Below are 18855 nucleotides of genomic sequence, written 5' to 3'. Positions count from 1 at the left end.
AATAAATATCCACTTTTTTTCTTTTTTTTTAAATGGGGCGTCATGAAATGTTCTCACTTCTATGGAACTTGACAGGTGCTATCTTTAGCGTAAATAACAGTTTGGGGCTAAAGACATGTCCAAAGCCGTTCATCAAGGACAATTTGAGGGAAATGTCATTAAAAAAAAGTTAAGCGCAAACACTCTGTCATCTAAAAGACTTCAAACATTTTTGAGCTATGATATATTACTTTAAGAACTTTGTTAAATTTATTATCCAATCAAATTACCGAGACTTTGTTGTTAGAGTCTGGGACACTTAGGTCCCACAAGAGTTTATCGCCACATGGAGACGTTGCTAAGTACATTCTTACTCTCTGTCTGATTGAGAAAACACATTACCGTAATTTCCGGACTACAGAAAGTTAAAAAAAAAAAACTGGAAACGTACATATATAAGCTGCACCGGGCTATAAACCACTGGTATCTCCGCCGCTCTCGGTTTTCTTAATAAGCCTTCTAAGGACGCAGCCCTGCGTCTCCAACGCCGAACCATGGATTCGTTCACGCCGAGCTTTACGTGCAGCGGCTATCGATCTGTCCTGCCAGATCGATAGCCTTCAACTTAAAAGCTGCATCACATGAATTTCTTTGTGTTTTTCCCATGATGAGGGGGTATGAGTTTGAAAACATTTCTCCATTGTGCCTGCTGCTAGCATGTGCTTGTTCTAAATGAAAATTAGCGTTTTCTTCTTTGATTTCCAATTCTGACTTCCATTGATTCACTTCCTGCTAAAGAGCCCCCTGGCGGCTGAAGAGAAATCTACAGAAAAGCTGCATGGCTCAAAGTGTAGGGAAAAAAAAGTAGCGGCTTTTATTTTTGCATTTATTTTATCTTACCATATTCTCTTGGGTGACTTAAACAGCTCCAACTTGAGATCTGAATCTTTGATAGTTTTAATTATCAAATCACATCTTTTGGCAGTAAAATCTTTAGTAAATCATGTTTCACATCACTCCATCTATTTTAGTCTCTGATAATATCGTCTATGACAGCTTTTGGAACTGAAATAAGTTTTATGAAGCCTGCGGGTCACTGCAGTTTGGCAGTAAGTTATTCCACCTCGCCATTTGATATAATGATGCATTTGATCATCAGCCACAAGATCCCTTAAGTTATGGATTGGACACTAGTAACTTCTGATCATCCATGTGTCAAATATTTGCAGACTAGCTGATCTCATCATTGTGCTTCAAGATTATTGATAGCACATGTTTACAAGTTCTCACACAGGCAAAGCTGCTCTAAAATGCTGAAGGCAAAGGACTGACATATCATCACTCCAGAGTGGAGCTTGGCGAAGGCATACATCCTCTTATCATTCGGTTGCATATATCACTTTGATGTATGCATCTACGGGCACTAAATCAAAAATGTTTTAAAGCTGCAGGGAGGAGATATTTTTCATCTCATTTTATAGTCTGAATTCTTAGAAATGTAAATTTGGTTCCAGACACAGGCTGCCTGTACACACAAACTAATATTAACCAAAGCTAAACAACAACAAAATGTTCCAGCAGCAACACACAGAAGATAGATTTCTAATGGCGAGGCAAAGAAAAGAAAACCTTACCAGTGCCTCAAGTCAATAATGGCTACAGAAAAACAAAAACTATTTAAAACAGAATGTTGGTGCAACTGAAACTGAAATCAGTGTGTCATTCCTCTGCACTGACATTCCTAAAAACAAAGTATTCCTTGACATTAGAAACCCCTTCTAAGACATTTGCAAATATGACTTTAGCACACATAAATCCCTCATGCGTTGCATAAATATACAAAAACATCTGGTGTAAAAGATTAGACATATTTCACATTTTGTAAGAATTTCTGATGCGTTATGAATCTACACAAAATAATTCAGATGTCACATGCGCTATGACTGCTATGTGGACTACTAGTCAGTCCAAAATATTTTATTTTCTTGAATAAATTTCAGCAAAAAGTTTAAAAGACTCGATGTATGCAACTGTATGTCTATTCTATCATTTATATCCAAATGGAAGCCAAAAATCTGTAACCTATTATGTTGACTGAAATGGATTTTAATCTTATCCATTAAAAAATGCGTGCAGGTGCTGAGGTGGGGCAGGGGTTGATCACAGCCCACATATGGAGGCCTCACTCCTCGACACAGCAGTCACAGGTTCGAATCCCGGCCTGGTGACCTTTGCCGCATGTCTTCCCCCTTCTCTCATTACCCACTTTCCTGTCAATTCACTATCAAATAAAGGCCACTAGCCAATAAAACCTTTAAAAAAATGTGCTAGAGAAGATATAACTGAGTTTGAAGAACAAAGAGATCTGGACTTTGAGGTGTATTATTAAGTCACTTCTTCCATTAACACACTTTTCAGTTGTTTTTTTTTTCTTTCTCTCTACTAAAGTGCCCATGTGACTGAGTTTAACTTTGTTTCTTTCCTGAACAGACTAAGTGCTTATTTTAACTGTGTTTTTACTGATTCTGTGCAATGAGTTTCTTCAGTTAGATACATTTTTAACTGGTGACATGATGGACTAAAATTCATTACATTAGAATTTGTATTAAAGTGGACTGCATTTAATTGGAATGGATGCTGAATAAGTGACTGGATTATATTAGGATGAACTGGATTAACGTGAACTGCATTTAGAATGGATTTTATATGATTTGATCCAAATTGTACCTCCTTGTTTTGTAAAGTATATTGAGATTGCATTTTCTGTGCATTGGTGGAGTATAATTATCACAATTAAAGCGATTAACAAAGCAATTTAGATTTACCCTCAGATCTTAGAGTTGATTCATTTTCTTTCTTAATGTGATGATAGATTTTTTTTCTATTTAATAACTGTGTTAACTTGTAAAATGTTTGAGAAAATTAAAATTAATATCCAGCTCACCTGATTTCCAGCTGCAACTGTACAAAAAGGTACAAGGGGAAAAAAATCGAATGTGTTTTTGGTGTTTTGGAAACTTTTCTCAAACGTTGCCAGCATGTAGCTAAATTTAATTCTAGCTCAGTTCTATGCTGACAAAGCTGCAACAAAAAGAAATCCCAAGCACATCTGCAACTCATGATTTTGCACATAAAGTAAAAGGATGATGTAGCGATGCTTTCAGCAAGACAATAAAAACACAATCATGGGGCTTCAATGGACAAAATAAAGGGTTCAAAGAAATGTCTATTTCAAGGTCAATTGTGTTGTCACATTTCTACATATAAAAAATATAAACATACTAATGTAAGAACTCATTATATTATTCATTCCAAACCACAAAGTACTGAAATTAAAATAGTTTCATGAGCTTGAGAGAAAAAGTTCTCATGGTTGAAATAGATGAAATAATGGCAACATTGATAATTACCACTCCAGGAAAAAGCGATGTGTAGGTGTTTGTGGTTTGTGTGTTCATCTATTTCTGTCTCCGAGGGTACAGTATGTCTACACGAGAAAAGATTTCCCCCGGAGAAATCAGTCAAGCAAAAGTGCTAAGACAGACGCATGTTCAAACACGACAAAATAGCTTCATAACCTCAGAGCCAATAACCTGCTTCAAAGTCTGAAAACGTTACATGCGCCTCAGCAAATGAAGATGATTATGTTCAATTAAAACATGTTGACACATGGGTTTCGAGCTGGTGAGCTCCCGCCACAGTCAGAGGGATGAGGGCACCAGATGGGCCATTTGGGGGACGCTTTGCACTTGGCCTTATAGTAGTGGTATACTGTCCCCAGGCTGTGTGTGATGGCTTGATCTATATTTATGCCTACAAGAACATTCAGCACCAGGATACCCTGAAAACATGAGCACATGTGTCAACAACACAATTTTAAGAAAGAACAAAACAAAACACGCGCGCACACACGCACACACAAAATCAGTATAATGGAACCTAACGCAATGGTCCTGCAATGCTCTCTTCTTTTGAAACCCATTAATTTCACATCAGGTAAGACAGGTGCTCATTAGAGATGCATAAATAATACATACGAAAAAAATATTAAAGGCAATGTTGGTTATGTCAAAGGCAAATGTGACGACATGCTCGCAAGCACACAAACACATGTATGCATAAACACACCCTAGCCTAATCGTCACCTCCTGAGACTCAGTCAACACAAATAAATCAGCAGCCTGCCTCACAGCGTGAGTATGCGTCTGCATTTGTGTGTGATGTGTGTTTTCACATTAACGCTACTGGATATGAATCATTTTACATAGCCCTTGGCTGTAACTCACAAATTTACCTGGTATTCATTAGGCCAAAAGGTGGACACGGCGAGTTCAGCTTTCAGCCAGCCTTTACCTGCAGAACATAATTAGAGCCAACATGAGGAAATGAAACATGCACAAAAGTGCAAATCAACAGAATAAGTGCAACTTTACCAGTGTAGGACGTCACGTTCCATATTGGGTTTGCCAAAGGACCTTTGTTTACCTAGAAGTAGTATAATAGAATGTTTTACAGGAGTCACCCAAACAGCACATGATTTGTAGATTTACAAATTCAATGACAAGGACATGTGATGGTTTATTTTAGCTAAGGGGCTGGTTACCAGTGTTAGCGCTCAGTGCCAGTATGAAGGACTAAGTTTAAAATATTGTTTAAATATTCTAAAACCATGAAGCCATTATATTGTCATTCATGGTCATCAAACTGTAAAAAGCTCCAAATGGATCAGTTCCAGTTTGTATCACGACATAAGGCTGCAAAATATTAAAAACATTTTTTGAAGTTACAGTAATTTAAAATAAGTACTGCGATGTTGATAGCAGTTGTGGTATATCTATTATCTTCTTTACAGTCTTTTGCATCTGCGCCTCCATCAACTGCTCACCTTCCACATTTTGGTTAATGTCATTCATGTCCAGTGTGAGCATCTGCTGCAGTTAGACTCTGTCCAACTGACTAAATGTTATGTTAACATGAAAAATGCAAGTTCAAAACACTTAGAATATATTGTGATGTTTACATTGTGCCACCTGAACAAAAAATATGATCAATTTAAAACTTCGGAAATCTGACAGAATTAAATAAAAAAGAAAAAGTAAAATAAATACTAAAACACACGATTTAAGAAAACAAAATTTAATTTCACTTGGAACCAGAAAGTGAGATGGGTTTTTTGGTTTATCAGATTCATGTTTTAATAGGATACTCTTTTTTTTTTCCTTTCCTTTTTCCAAGTCAGCAAATGTAAGTTTGATGCACAAAATGTGGGAATATTTCACAAAAAAACAGATGATATTTTCCTCTAAGTTTTCTTTGTTGTTTTAACTGGAGGGACTCTGGTTTCCATCTACAGTTGGGACAAACAAAAGCTTTCATTTGCTTAAATTAATGCATTCCAGCTCATCAAATGTAACCTAAGGGAAGAAAAAAAAATTCCTCACAGATGGTGGTTAAGGTTTACATTTGTACTTAATTTATACTTTTTTTCTCCAAGGGATAGACAAAAACTAAATAAAGTAAAGCAATCATTCTCAGACCATTAAGCCGCTACGACCGGAGGCTCCTTCACAAAGGTGGGGAAAAAACTAGACCAGTTTCTCTGGTTTAGTACTCAGTACCTTCACCAGGATGTTGAGGGTTCCTGGGCTGGAGCCATCAGGGCTTGTCAGCAGATAGTTGAAGTCGATACAGTGAGTGTCGTTCTCTTTCATAACTGGCAGCTGGAACCTGGCCTTCTCCCCAACATCATACTGAGAAACATCCACAAACATGTAGGAGCCTGAGTGCAGGAAAGGACAAAGCACAAGTACAGTTAAGTAGAGTCAGAAGATCAACATCCCAAATAATCAGACAAAGTAAGAAACTTGTGAATGCAACCCAAGAATGAGTTCCTTTTTGTGACCGCTGTTTCTGTTTGTGCACACAATACTTATTCAAATCCAGGGCCTAGAGAGACTGCTTAATGAGGAGGCAGTTTGTGTGAAGACAGTCAGTAGAGTGACTGTACTTGCCAAGAGTGGGCTGCATGCCCACAGCTTGTCTTGCATGTACCTACATGTATAAACCCACTGCTCTGTGTAGGTTCTTTTCAGCATTATGCATAAAAATTACCCAGAGAGCATTTCTCAGAAAAACAGCAGTAAATTTAACCCATGACTAACAGACGTCTTTCATTTGGGACAAACAGGATTTAAGTCAAAGTCAGCTTATAGTTGTGTTTTCTATCTGCTTCCTGGTTCGTTTTCTGGTACAGATACCCTTGAGTCTTTGCCTCCACAATCTAAACATTTTTGGACTTTTTCTTGAATGCGCTGGGTTTGTGGTGCTGAGACAAAAGTTTGATTAGTTTTAAACAAATCTGTGACTGAGTTTGTTGTGTAAGAGAAGCATCTTAAAGGAACCTCATCGATCAATAAAGACGCTCAAATTGAAATTTATATTGATCAGGTTTCATTGAAACTGTTCCATAAGATGTTGAAATGTTAAATGTTGTAATCATAATATATATTGATATAATTGCCCATATGTTTAGTTCACAAAAAATGAATTCCCTTACTTTAGATAAACTTCCAGTTTATTTAATAAGTATGTTATGCAAGCTAGTGCTATCTCTGTACAATATTAACTTTGACAAGAGAACTGGTTAAAAGTGAATACGGACAAGCAATTTTTTTTAACAAAGCGTAAATATAGGTTTCTTTTTAAAAATCTGTTGCTTTCTACAATAAGTTGGTGAGAGGATGGGTTGCTATTTTGGTCAGAAAAGTCTTGAATCTCAGTTTCTCTGGATGAGAAAATTAGTGAATGCATTTTAGACTTTGGTGTACTACTAAGCGCTTTAATACTTTATATTCCCAATGGAGCACTGCAGAAAGTGAAGCAAAAAAAAAAAACTTAATCTGGGTGTACAAAGAGCCAGCCCATCCAGATGTTCTAGTAATCAGCTAAGACCTTCACCAGATGTTGCTGCTCTGAAATATGATGAAATGCAATACTTCCCTCCTTTGTATTAATTTGATAATCTAACATTAGCTGGTTATAAATGAGACATTAGCCAAACAAATTATTTTTCATTAAAGGCTGTATTTGTTCAGCAGAAGCAGCATGAAATACACAAAATAACAAAATAAGACCAGTTTGTAATGGCATTTTCCATTTATTGAGTTGAGCCATTGGACTAATCTTCGACTTTCAGGAATAAAATACATTGTCTGTATTAAAAAGAAGAATTGAAAAGATTAGCAGTAGAGCGAGACAGATGAAAACACCATATAATAGGACATGATTAACAATTACCATTAAAATATGTAATTAAACACAAAAAAAAGACAAAATGCCGTAAAATAGGCCTTTACAATAACAAAAGTTGTTCTATTTTAATTGCATATTGTTCTATGCTCGATATACATTATACAGTAGTCATAAAAACAATTGTGATTATGAATTATTCTTTAGCTAATCTACTGTGATAAAACACTCCCTTCAGAACAAAGCGGAACATTGTGGGCTTTCAACGAAAAAACGCGAGCATCTAGTTAAGGACACATCTTTCACCACTGCAGTTATTTAAGTAGCTCCTTCTGCTTGATTTCTCCTCTTCTGTTGTTGTTGTTAGTACCAACTCAAATCCCTACTTTTGCACAAATAACAGCTGAAATTTGTTATTTTATAAGGTTACTTGCTGGTTGTAACTGTCACCAAAGGTCCCAAAAACAAAACCAACCAGGAGCTAAACTGATAAACATCATTCTTATTTCATACTTTTTTGGCACTGATGCTAAAATGGTTACAGGAGAAAAGTGTCATTAAGATAGCTGCCAGCTAAAAATACTTCTATCAGTTAGAGACCCAGATATGTCAGAGCTCACACAACACTGCAAAATATAACCTTTGGCGCCTTACCAAGTCATTACACTGCCTTAAAAATATATACATATATCCAGCAAATAGATAAACAGTGTTTTCAGTGATGTTAACATTAAGATGACTTCCAGTAAAGTCCTACCGATGACCTACAGAATCACACTAATGATAACAACTAACCTGGGACGAAAATAGCATGGAAAAATGTGGGTAAGAGACAGTTCATGAAACTAGACGCATTCAAACACGATCTGTGGCATCCAAGCCGACTTCAGGATGCCAAGAACATCTGACACCTTAAGTCTGCCAGTTTCTAAAATGGCTGATGTCTTTGAAATGCCAAAGTCGAAAATGGCTCCTAATAGAATGATGACATAATGAGCCTGGGAAAAAAAATGCTATGACAGCCTTAAGACCTAAAATGTGTCACAGAAATAACAGCTGTGTGGCAGTGATATGGAGAAACAATGCAATTATTTGTTTAGTTGAACTATATTTACATTAATTTGATTTAGTTATTTTTCATTTGTTTCTCAACCTGCCAATTATTCTTAATGAACGTTAACTATCTGGTGATATGTATGCATATGAATTTCACTAGTTCAAAGGCAAAACATGATCAATGTTTATAATTAAAACCAAGCCAGACAAAATGTTTTGCTTTTTATAGCAATGATGGCCACTGGAATACATCCACATAAAGCTCTTCAGTTTTCTTCTAACTGTGTTGCATGCAGGGTTATTTGCTTTTATGGGCCAAATTCATGAAAACATGCATCTCAAGTTCAGCAGATGGGAGGAATTTGCACACATTTTGGCATTAAGAGACTAAAGACGTCTTCTCTTCAGTCACAAACACGTCAAGTCCAGAATAGATCAAACTGGTGCAGAAAAACGTTTTTGGCAGCACCCCTGCCTCCTATTTCCTTCTTCTGCATCAAACTTGTAGTAACTTTTCTACATTTACCCAAACTTTATGGCCTAAGTAACTCTAATCGTGCTCCTTGCTCTAGCTATATGATAACATAAATACGAGGGCTTTTTTTTCTAACTACAGTATACACATCCAAATCCAAATAAAGAATACAAAAAATACAGTAAGCAGGATACATTTCAACAAGCTCTGTCCAAACAATCAGACCACAGCCTTGCTGATCTGAGCAACATACAATGCTCTTAGGAAGGTGAACAAAGGCTAATTGGACTTAGCAGTCTCAGTGCTCCACAAATCAAGCTTTACTTTGACTTCAACTGACACCACCATCATTAAGTTTATAGTCAAGGTATACCAGAGAGGCTGTCAAAAACGGAGGCTTTAATGTTATTTTTAATGATGTGTTGATGCATTTCTCGCGATTCATTATTAAAACATCCAGTGACACAGTCACAGTTTTCATCTTTGTCTTTCTTTCTCTCCTCCCTTATTTGAGAAATTGCTATTGAAAGCAAGCGGAAAAAGAGGAGACTTGGAGAGAAAGGCATGCCAAATAGGTTTAGAGTGTTACTGGCTGACAACATTATGAGTCGAGAGTATCTGCTTTAGTCTGCTGAGCCTCAGAGTTTCAGCCTGTGAATGTTCAACTGGCGCTGCACTCTTTGCCAACATAGCTTCCCAGCCCTCACCATGGTGGACTGCCAGCATCAGCCCCCAGCGAGATTACATAGATGAGTTTTAGCTCTTAAAAAATTTACTAACCATCCATGGACACTTAACACTGCCTTTGGTTCAAGGAGTGATTAGTAAGTGGGACAAATAAATCTAGGTTAAAGCAAAAAAAGTTTCACAATTGCAAACACATTAAATTAAAAAAAAAAAACTACCTTAACAGATTATTAACTATCTTCTGACATCATCTTCGAGACATCAAACATTCACAGTGACACTATAAGAAGACTCGTGGAAGTTGCTAATCTGTTGTTATGCTGAGTATTTTTGGAGCTGCCTTTTCAAATTTTCCCATGCCTTCAAGGAGAATTTAACAATCAGCTCCAACATAAACATAGCTGCCGTGCCCATCGGCCAGGCATTTACTGTCATAACTGAAGACTTTCCTCTGTGGAAAAATCCTACTTAAATGCTGTGGCTCTAATCCTCTCCGAAGTCTCATTTCCCATTCTCTGCAACCACTGTTCCACACCCGGCTGGCATTATTAGCAGCCGGGTGTCAATAATGCACCCGGCTGCAAAGGGATCAGCTCATGATCCTGTACCTTTAGGCAAGGCAGTGAACCAACATCTCCAAGCCATTAACCTGCTTTGCAATCCCTCCGACCTGTTCATCCCACAAGGTTCTGGAGAAGTTAATGCTATGTTAATTCTAGCCATAGCAGATCTGCTCCCCTGGGAAAGGTGTTTAACCTCGCCGAGGTAGCAACTCTGCCTACGCTGCAGAGTGACACCATTTGGTATTTATAACATATAATGCAAGGCTGTCCACCAGTGGATATCTGTGTTTTGTCATAAACAACTACTTACTAGACACCAACCCACATTTCTAGAGTAAAATCTAAGTCTATGTGAAAGCTGAGGAGAGAAGATGTTGAAATGAACTTTTCTTTAAATGTCAGCAAAGGTGGGTTGCCATGATAACAAGCGTCAGAGATAAACAAAATCATTGCATTGTCATGGTAACAATGTCGCAATCTTCCCCAACAAAAAGAGGACATGAGGAAAATTAAGATAAGAAATGACAAAGAGTGAAAGAAACTTTAAAAAGAATATTTTTCGTCATGTTTTGCTCTTACAGATCACTGCTCCAACATCTCTACTTTTTTCTTTGAGATTTTAATTTGATAAAGCAAGTTATTATTTGAACATTGCTCGGCTAGTTAATACTAAAACATTTTTCGTTTAACACTGTAAAGTAGGCAACCTTGCCTGTTGGCCGCTGTTGATTAATGACCTCATATTCTGTTAATTAGACACTCGGCCCTGAGGCAGAAAGATTTAATTTCCCGTTCATCATCATTGCTGAGAGAAAAAAAAAATCAACTGATTGAAGAGGGGTAGGGGAGAGAAGGAAAGGACAAGAGAGGAGAGTAAAAAGAAGGAGAGTTATAGTCTGGAGTAAAGTGTTAAGAATACTGGTTTAATGTAAAATGTCTGCATTTCAAGCCAAAGCATGCATTATAATATAACAGGAGAATTTGGAACAAGTTTCACTATAAATATAACTGAACAGAATCATGAAACATCAACACATATGAAGGATTTTGTCAGGCTTGGTAAAGTAGTTAAACTTGTTGCTACTGAAGTAAGGCGCAGTAAGAGACTCTCAGAGAAGTCATAAAACATGGCCACAGGGTTTACGAAATGATTGATGATAGACACAAGACAAAAATGAAAGCATACTATGTTGCCCTGAAAACATGAACTCCTATTTTCTCTTTTACTATTAGTATCAGGAGGGACTTTCCTGAGATAAAAAGAAAGAAAGAATAAAAAGATCATAAAATCATATTAGCTGGCTTTTTGTGAAGGAGTCAAGGTTTTAAAGCTCTTAAGTTCATTAAGCAAAACATTAAGAGTGCTAAATATTTTTAGTACACTTATGTTTATGCTACAGATCATTGCAGGTGTCATTTCACTTGCCTTATGCATCACATTTACTCAACCACTAAAATGTTCAATCGCACTGTTCCTAACATTTAAAGTCCCTTTAAAAAGTGGAAGTGAGAGTTCGGGCATAACAGCTAAAGTGCAGGATGGACATTTCATCAAATATCCATGTATAACATTTTTCTAAATATATATATATTTTCATCTCTTAAGAATGGCATTCATTATATGTGCAATCAACATCTATTCTACTTTAAACAATTAATCCAAGGACAGACGGATGTTATTGAGAATTCTTAGATTTATTTTCTAAGAGTTCAATTGTATATAGACATTTTTATTCCAATAATGCAGCTGTTGATATATTGCATGTAAATTATTGGTAAAATAATATAAATGTAATAATTTAACAAAACTTAAATGTAATATATACATAAAGTTGGACGGTACCTTGTGGCAGGTCTGGTGAGACGTATGGCATTTCTTGGGTGTTGATGTGGGTCCAGTCAAAGTCATCGTAAAGGTCTTGCTGGTAGTCGCACTGAGAGAAACCCTCGTCAAACGTACAGCTTCCTGCAGACAAAAAGACATAATAAAGTTGATTTAATCCAAACAGAAAGATGGCTTGCAGAAATAAAAGTTTACTTTGATGCAATATTCATTTCACTCTCCCTCTTTGATTCTTTCCCGTTTGCTTTCTTTCGACAAACGTCTGTTTGCCAGAGCTCATTAAAAAACCACCAGGAGTTCAAGCTCCATCAGTCATCACTCAAGGCCAGTCAGGATCACCTCTGACTCAAAGCAACAGAGCCTTCAGCTGATCATCTGAGCCCATCACCACAGCCCCTGGGCTAACCATGTGTGAGCTGGCCGCCTCTGGCTCCGCCTTAACAGGAAGTTGGCTCTAACACAGAGAGACGTCACTTGTCCCTGACAGCTAGCCGAACCGATCGACCCGCAGTGATATGTGGCTCATGCTGGTAATATCGCTGATAGGAACAGCATGCTGGTCACTACTAGCTATCTGATTCATTGACCTAGCAGTGATGCAGAGCTTGTGTTAATAAAATGGCTGGAAGACACATGGATAAGAAAAGCCTCAATACCATCTGATTCAAGTCTTTGCCAGTTAGCGAAAGAGAGGTGTCCTTTGTGTCCTTCATGAGCTAAAGTAGAAATGAATGGCATGCAAAGATTTGTGGAGAAATCTTCAGATTATTTGTAAATTCTGCAAAGTGAATGATGTCCCGTTTTGAACTGTAAAGATAGACACATCTTGAGTGTGCAAGTATATTTTTTTGTTGTCTGTTCAAAAATTAAGGTATAAATGAGTCTTTTAATATTGACTGAATTTGCTTCTACCATAGCTGCTTTAGCTAAGGTCGAAATTAGAAGTGGCTCTGTATTTATAACAGATGGATTGGCTGGCAGCTGGAAACAGACCATTTTCAGGTTAACCAGCCATTGACCAACTGGTCACATTTAAATGGCACATCAAACGGCAATAGGATGTGAATTTGTACCCGACTTTGGAACATTTCATCAAACAAGGGAAGAGGCGAATGTACCTGGAATTTACCTGGAAAGATGAGTAAAGTTGCTTTGTTTTATCCTTTTGAGTTTCCAGGCTGTCTGTAATAAAACATGCTGGATTTTGGAAATTTTGGCAACCTATTAGAAATCTCAGAGCCAAGGAAATGGTCTCCACTTTATAATGCATAAAATGAGACTGCTGTTAAGTAAGTAATCCCAGCTGTTTTACAATGACTGCTCTTGTACAGGGTGATGCTGCCTCTCCTTTAAATACAAATAATTAAGAACCAGTCAGGACAGGAATGCTTGTAAGTGAAGTATTCTGAAACAAGAATTGACTAAAATCAGTATGGAGCATTGTAATAAAACTGATAGATCCATTTTTAAAATAACATATACTTTGTGTTGAACAAAAGCCATATAATCTCAGTTAAAAATAAGGCAGTCAAACATGAAACCATATTTGTACCTCTCCAACCTCAATGTTTGCACATTTACATACAAAGTGCACGGCAAGAATAGTATGAATATGAGGCTAGCATCTTCGAAACCAACATCAAAGCTGAATATTTTATTCCGTTGTTTAAAAACTAATTTCTTCCAGGAACTTTTGCTTTTGGAGTCTAAAAGTTATGAAAGTAAACTTAAAAAAATAATAAAAAAAACATTCAAATTCCATGTTTAAAGATGACTGAAAAACTACTGAAGACAGGTTCGTGGGAGGAGGTCACCTTTAAGCATTATCAGCAACCAGCACTGTCAGCAACATAAATCTCCTGGTATTCATTTAGGAGTTAAAGCTTCACTACCTGTGTCCTAAAGCAAATTGTGGCGGATGTGATGGAAAGCAGAACGACAGGCCCTCAGATACCCTGCTGATCCGAGCTCCTGCTGCAGAGGCATAGCAAGAGGTGACAGACGCCGCCAGAGGAGAAACAAGTTAACATCAAACTAAGCGACTGTCTTCGGCTGGCGGCTGCATAGCTGGCTGTGACTCACAGCCTCAGAGGGACACTGGATCCTCTCAGCGACATCCTTTAATTCAGCTCCTCTTTGTGAAAATCAGTTCAGTCACAATCAGTTCAATTAAGTCTTTGTCACGGCAAGTTACCAAAAGACAGGACAAAGGGAGTGCAGTGTATACCAACATGATGACTTTTTTTTTCATATTCTATAGCAAAACGATTTATCCTATGAATAAATTTACAGCTTCTGGATTAAGAAAAATGACTTTCTCCACTTTTGACGTCAAAATGTTTGTGTCCGTGTGCATGCTGTGTAAAACTGCACGATCTCTTGGTCCCCAACAGCGTGTGTCGGCTTACATCTTGCTGCCATGCAGTTCTCTCTGCGTGGTTCAAAAAGAGCAACGTGTGAAACGCTGGTGAGGTTGCAAGTAGAGTTCCAGAAACATTTATTGGAAGAATGCAGATTTTGGGGCTAGAAAACCAAACTAGCAAACCTGGGTGAACACAGCATCAGCACAATAAACCATCTTTCAATTACAATATTCCTTTTTGTATTATCTTCATTCAAATGGATTGATTTTCATATCTTGTTATTGTATTCATTTTCCTTGCCTGCTTTGTTCTGCATGCGACTCAAAGTTTCTGCAACCTATCATTGGAATCTCTGATAGAAGGTCACCCTGGACAGCAGTTTATTACAATGTTTACCGGCACATCAGAAAAGTAATCATTTGGATTTACACTTTACTTTTGGTGAGCTAAAAGCTCTAGGCTCTCTAACTTGTACTATTTTTACACTGAGAGATGTAAAAATAGTACAAGTATTTGATGTAGCTATGGTACATCAAATACAAAAGGACAGATAAACTAAAAATCAAACCAATGTTTTCATGGTTTTTTTTTTATATATTATTTTCTGCAAAATTGGAGCAAATCTGTTTGGCCATGTTCTGGCATTTTAGGGGCACTTAACCTTGGGTTGCAAACTCCAGAGTTTTTGGTCTTCTTCCACCTCTTTAACGTTACCTTCATACTACACTGGCTGGATTTAAGCAGACCATGCTTTAAATTTGTGCACAAACTTTATTAGAGGTGCTCCACCTTGGCTCAGCAGAGAATAAAACATTCCAGTGCTCCAAATTTTCATTCACTGTGTTAAGGAAATTTGTTCAAACAAAGAAAAATCCTCAGCTCTTGTTTGGACATCTCTGAATGACATACTAAACACAGTGCTAGTGTGTGTGTGTGTATGTTTGTGTGTGATTGAGCTGCAAAAATAGCATGAAACTGTCTGCACACATACAAATATCAAGTTAGCTCGTGGCTTTACTAAATGTGTAGCCAGCAAAAGGCAACACAGAATCACTGATACATGCAACTGACAGCAAATCCATGCTGCCAATAATGAGCCAAGCAGACCATGAACTCACGTTTTGCCGTAAAGGGGGAAAAAAGAGTGAACAAAAAGCCAAAATCTGTTCCACTGTCGCATTAAACTTTTTTTTTTTTTTACAACTTAAATTTGGCAGCAGGATATCTTTTTAAAATCGTATTGCTGTCACTAAATCTTATTTCTCACTTTAGTGAAGATTAATGTTCTGGTTTTTGTTCACTTAGGATGATCTAAAAATATTTTCCACAATGCTCAAATACTGAGTGGGATAATTTTGTATTACTTAATTTTTCAAATTCAGAAGAGTTCATAGAGTAAGATCCCTGCACTATGCCTTTAAAACTTAAAGTTGATAATGCCATGGCATGCAAGCTTTTAATCTTTTTTTTAAGCTTTTAATCTTAATTAACAATATTTGAGCTAATTGGAGGCACGCTTGTGGGTGAATTTTAAGCCAACATCTCAGACACACTGCTTCCTTGTGTGATTTCATGGAAAAATGAAAATTAGCCGGCCAATATATCAGGAAGAGAACCTGGGAGAACTCCAAGCTTGGTTCATCCTTGCATACTATGACTAAAAGTGCCAAGTTAATCTGTTCAGACAATTAAAAAGGATTGAAGGCCGCTTAGAGAGGAAGAAGCCAACTCAACATGACGGGTCTTCCAGTGGACAGAGAACCTAAGAATATCACCAAATTTTTTACAAAGTTATTGAAACAATGAACAGTCGGTAAGTGTGCAAGTCTGCCATCAGAACTGATTCAGTTGCACTTGTTCTGTCAGGAGGAATGGGACAAAATGTGAGCATGTGAGTCTGATATCTGGCACTTTGAAATATTTTGGTAATCTTGTCTGGTGTATAACAGAAAAGATTCTGTCTGTCAGACATTGAGAAAAGAAAACAGCTACTGTAGGATAAAACATCATTGGAAAATGTGTATTCACCCTCATGAAAAATTTCAAAGCTTTATTAGAAGAGTTGGCGACACTGGCCATAAGGTTCACCCTTTTTTTTTTCCAGAATCTGCATTTTTCAGAATGTACTAATGGAAAAATGTGGTATAACTAATCTTTACAACAGCTTTCAAAGTGCATGTATATGCATGAGTACTTGTCCAGATGGGTCATTATTGCCACCTTCTCCTACATTACAAGGACACACATGCACACCCGCGTTCACGCACAAACACACGTACAGGGCAAGAGAAAGAACGAGGGAGAAACACACGGACTGCATGTTAATCACTTCCTAATCAGCTTCTCTGATTGGTCGTCTCACTAATAAAATAATGGTGACTCATTTGCATAATAAAATAATTAGAAGGACTTGATAAAGGCTCAAGGGCAGAGACAGGAAACCATACACACACCCACTCACACATCCACAGCGACACAGGATGGCTGCAGTCTTCTCTGAAAGACTGCTGAATGGCTCAGACAACATCTGCCACCATCACTCAAAATCATTTTGCGTTGATTTGCATTGACCTCCACCTACATGAGGTGAAACAAACAAAAGCGCCTTCACTAAAACTCTTCAAAAACATGGATCTGTACGTGCCCTGGGGGGCTGGAGGGATCTCTCCCAATCTCCCAATTGTTAGTGTAGATCAAGATTATTATTTGGCAAGGACCAGACGGTGTTACAATGGGTAGTTTGATTAGCTTTTGCTCCCCCTGTAGTAATCTCACTGATCTGCAGAAGAGGCAGTATTAAATCAGATCTAACAACTGCTGTGTATGAGCAGAAGTGTGTTTTTCCCCCCACCTCTGGAACATTCAGGAACATCCTTCAGAAGGTCTAAGCTAAAAACTGGACTCATCATCAAATCTAAGAACCCCAAGACAATATTAGTTTCTTGGTGCAAAATAATCATACTGGGTTATGTCTTACTGAAACTAAGACTGAAGGCAAGGTGATACAATTATGTAGGTACAGTGATAGTGTGACCGTGATCATATTTTAACTATAGCAGTTTTAAACTGTTATGACACTGTACTTGGCTCTAGGGCAGGGGTCCCCAAACTTTTCCCTGCGAGGGCCACATGACTGTTCCCTTTTCTGGTCGGGGGGATTGGATTACTGCCGACGACATATTCGCGTTTGTAGATAGATTTTTACCCAGAATGCAAATGGAAAAAAAAACTGTGAGCGAAACGGTGACTGGTACTGACTAGTATATATTCCATTGAGGGGAAACTAAGTTTCATATCTGCTCAAGAGCGCCCCTGGTGGTTGAAGAAAAATCCACATATATATGAAAATAAACACTGAATGCTCTCTGGTGTTGTTCAGGGGGCCAGACCAAATGAGGAGGCGGGCCGGATCCAGTATTGTTCAGGGGGCCGGACCAAATGAGGAGGCGGGCCGGATCCGGTCCGCAGGCCGTAGCTTGGGGACCCCTGCTCTAGAGTCTTACATTTATTAAACATTTGGTCACTTTTCAGATCCCACAGAAAGACACATTTCTACAGTTGGAGTATCAACATTTATGGATCCACTGCATCTAATAAAAATATGCTATTTGTATTTCTTATACAATAACAATAATAACAGTAATAATAATAGGCAGCCATAAGAGGCAAATCAGCAGAAATTGGGCTCTGAATTCTGAACAGGGAATCTGTTGTAAAGTTACAAGTTCATGGAGATTATTAGCATGCAAGAAATGCATCTTCAATGAAGTCGAGTTCACTACATCATTATGTCAGAATAACCTTCATGACCCGAGTGTCTTCAAATAATGATACTTTATATATATATATATATCAGTGCAACTTTTTTGTATCTGTTCAAACTAAAAATCCTTCAAAAGCTCAGAGGACTGTAACATTGTTAGAGGTCAGCTGGTTGAAAACATCTTCACGTTTTAGCCCTGATTGTGAGCCAAGATGAAAACGTCTAAATCTGCTCGGGAATCTGAAGGGCCCAGGAGAAGACACACTATCTCACCCTCGCAACAAATTCTGTCTATAATCTACATAAAGTACAAACCCTCTGCCTCCTTCTCACCACTCTGTCTGTCTAGTATTTATCAGGAGAGCTCTGTTTCAGGCTGCTGGCAGAGATGTTATCACCGGAGAGCAGATAAGACAACATGAATGAGGGAAGGTGAAGCAAAGGGGAAGGGTACGGAGGATGAGGAGGGAAAATGTAGCACTGGGACAAAGAAAGGGGGGATTTCGAAGGATGAAGTGTGAATATTGTAAAAAAAAAAGTAAATAAATAACTGAAGTGTTCTTAAAGATCCAATCCAGCTACAATATAATCCTCACTTTTTAATTACTGCAATTCTGACCTCATAATTTTGAGAGCAGACCTGAAATTATATTCACATCTAACTTTTAGATTCCAATGTAGTGAAGAAGTCTAAAAATGGCCAAAAGCAGAAAAGTTCAAATGTTCTTTATGTAGTTAATAACAGTAATGGTGATAATAACACTATTTTGGTACCTCTCTACTCTATGGAGCAACAAAACCGTCTATTTGGTTGTTTTTTTTTTTCTGTGAACATGCTTCACTAAGTAGCCCTGAAGCTGACTATCTCAAGGACACTA

The 18855-nt window shown here is 37.7% G+C and overlaps 1 protein-coding gene across 17 annotated transcripts in view; it reads right to left on the bottom strand.

Annotated features, from left to right (window-relative positions):
* Positions 1-18855, bottom strand: part of ptprk (protein tyrosine phosphatase receptor type K) — a 100944-nt gene that overhangs the window by 48299 nt on the left and 33790 nt on the right. For all 17 annotated transcript variants that reach the window (XM_016668194.1, XM_016668204.1, XM_016668197.1 and 14 more), the window contains 4 exons: positions 11852-11974; positions 5598-5758; positions 4413-4464; positions 4274-4332 (listed from right to left, as the gene is read on the bottom strand). In XM_016668194.1, the coding sequence (XP_016523680.1) occupies positions 4274-4332; positions 4413-4464; positions 5598-5758; positions 11852-11974 (395 nt within the window). The remainder of the gene's footprint in view (positions 1-4273; positions 4333-4412; positions 4465-5597; positions 5759-11851; positions 11975-18855) is intronic.

The sequence above is a fragment of the Poecilia formosa genome, unplaced genomic scaffold, assembly GCF_000485575.1.
Source record: "Poecilia formosa unplaced genomic scaffold, Poecilia_formosa-5.1.2 Scaffold1, whole genome shotgun sequence".
Lineage (NCBI taxonomy): Eukaryota > Metazoa > Chordata > Actinopteri > Cyprinodontiformes > Poeciliidae > Poecilia > Poecilia formosa.
Note: the sequence above shows the minus strand (reverse complement) of the source record. Positions and strands in the feature narration are given on the sequence as shown.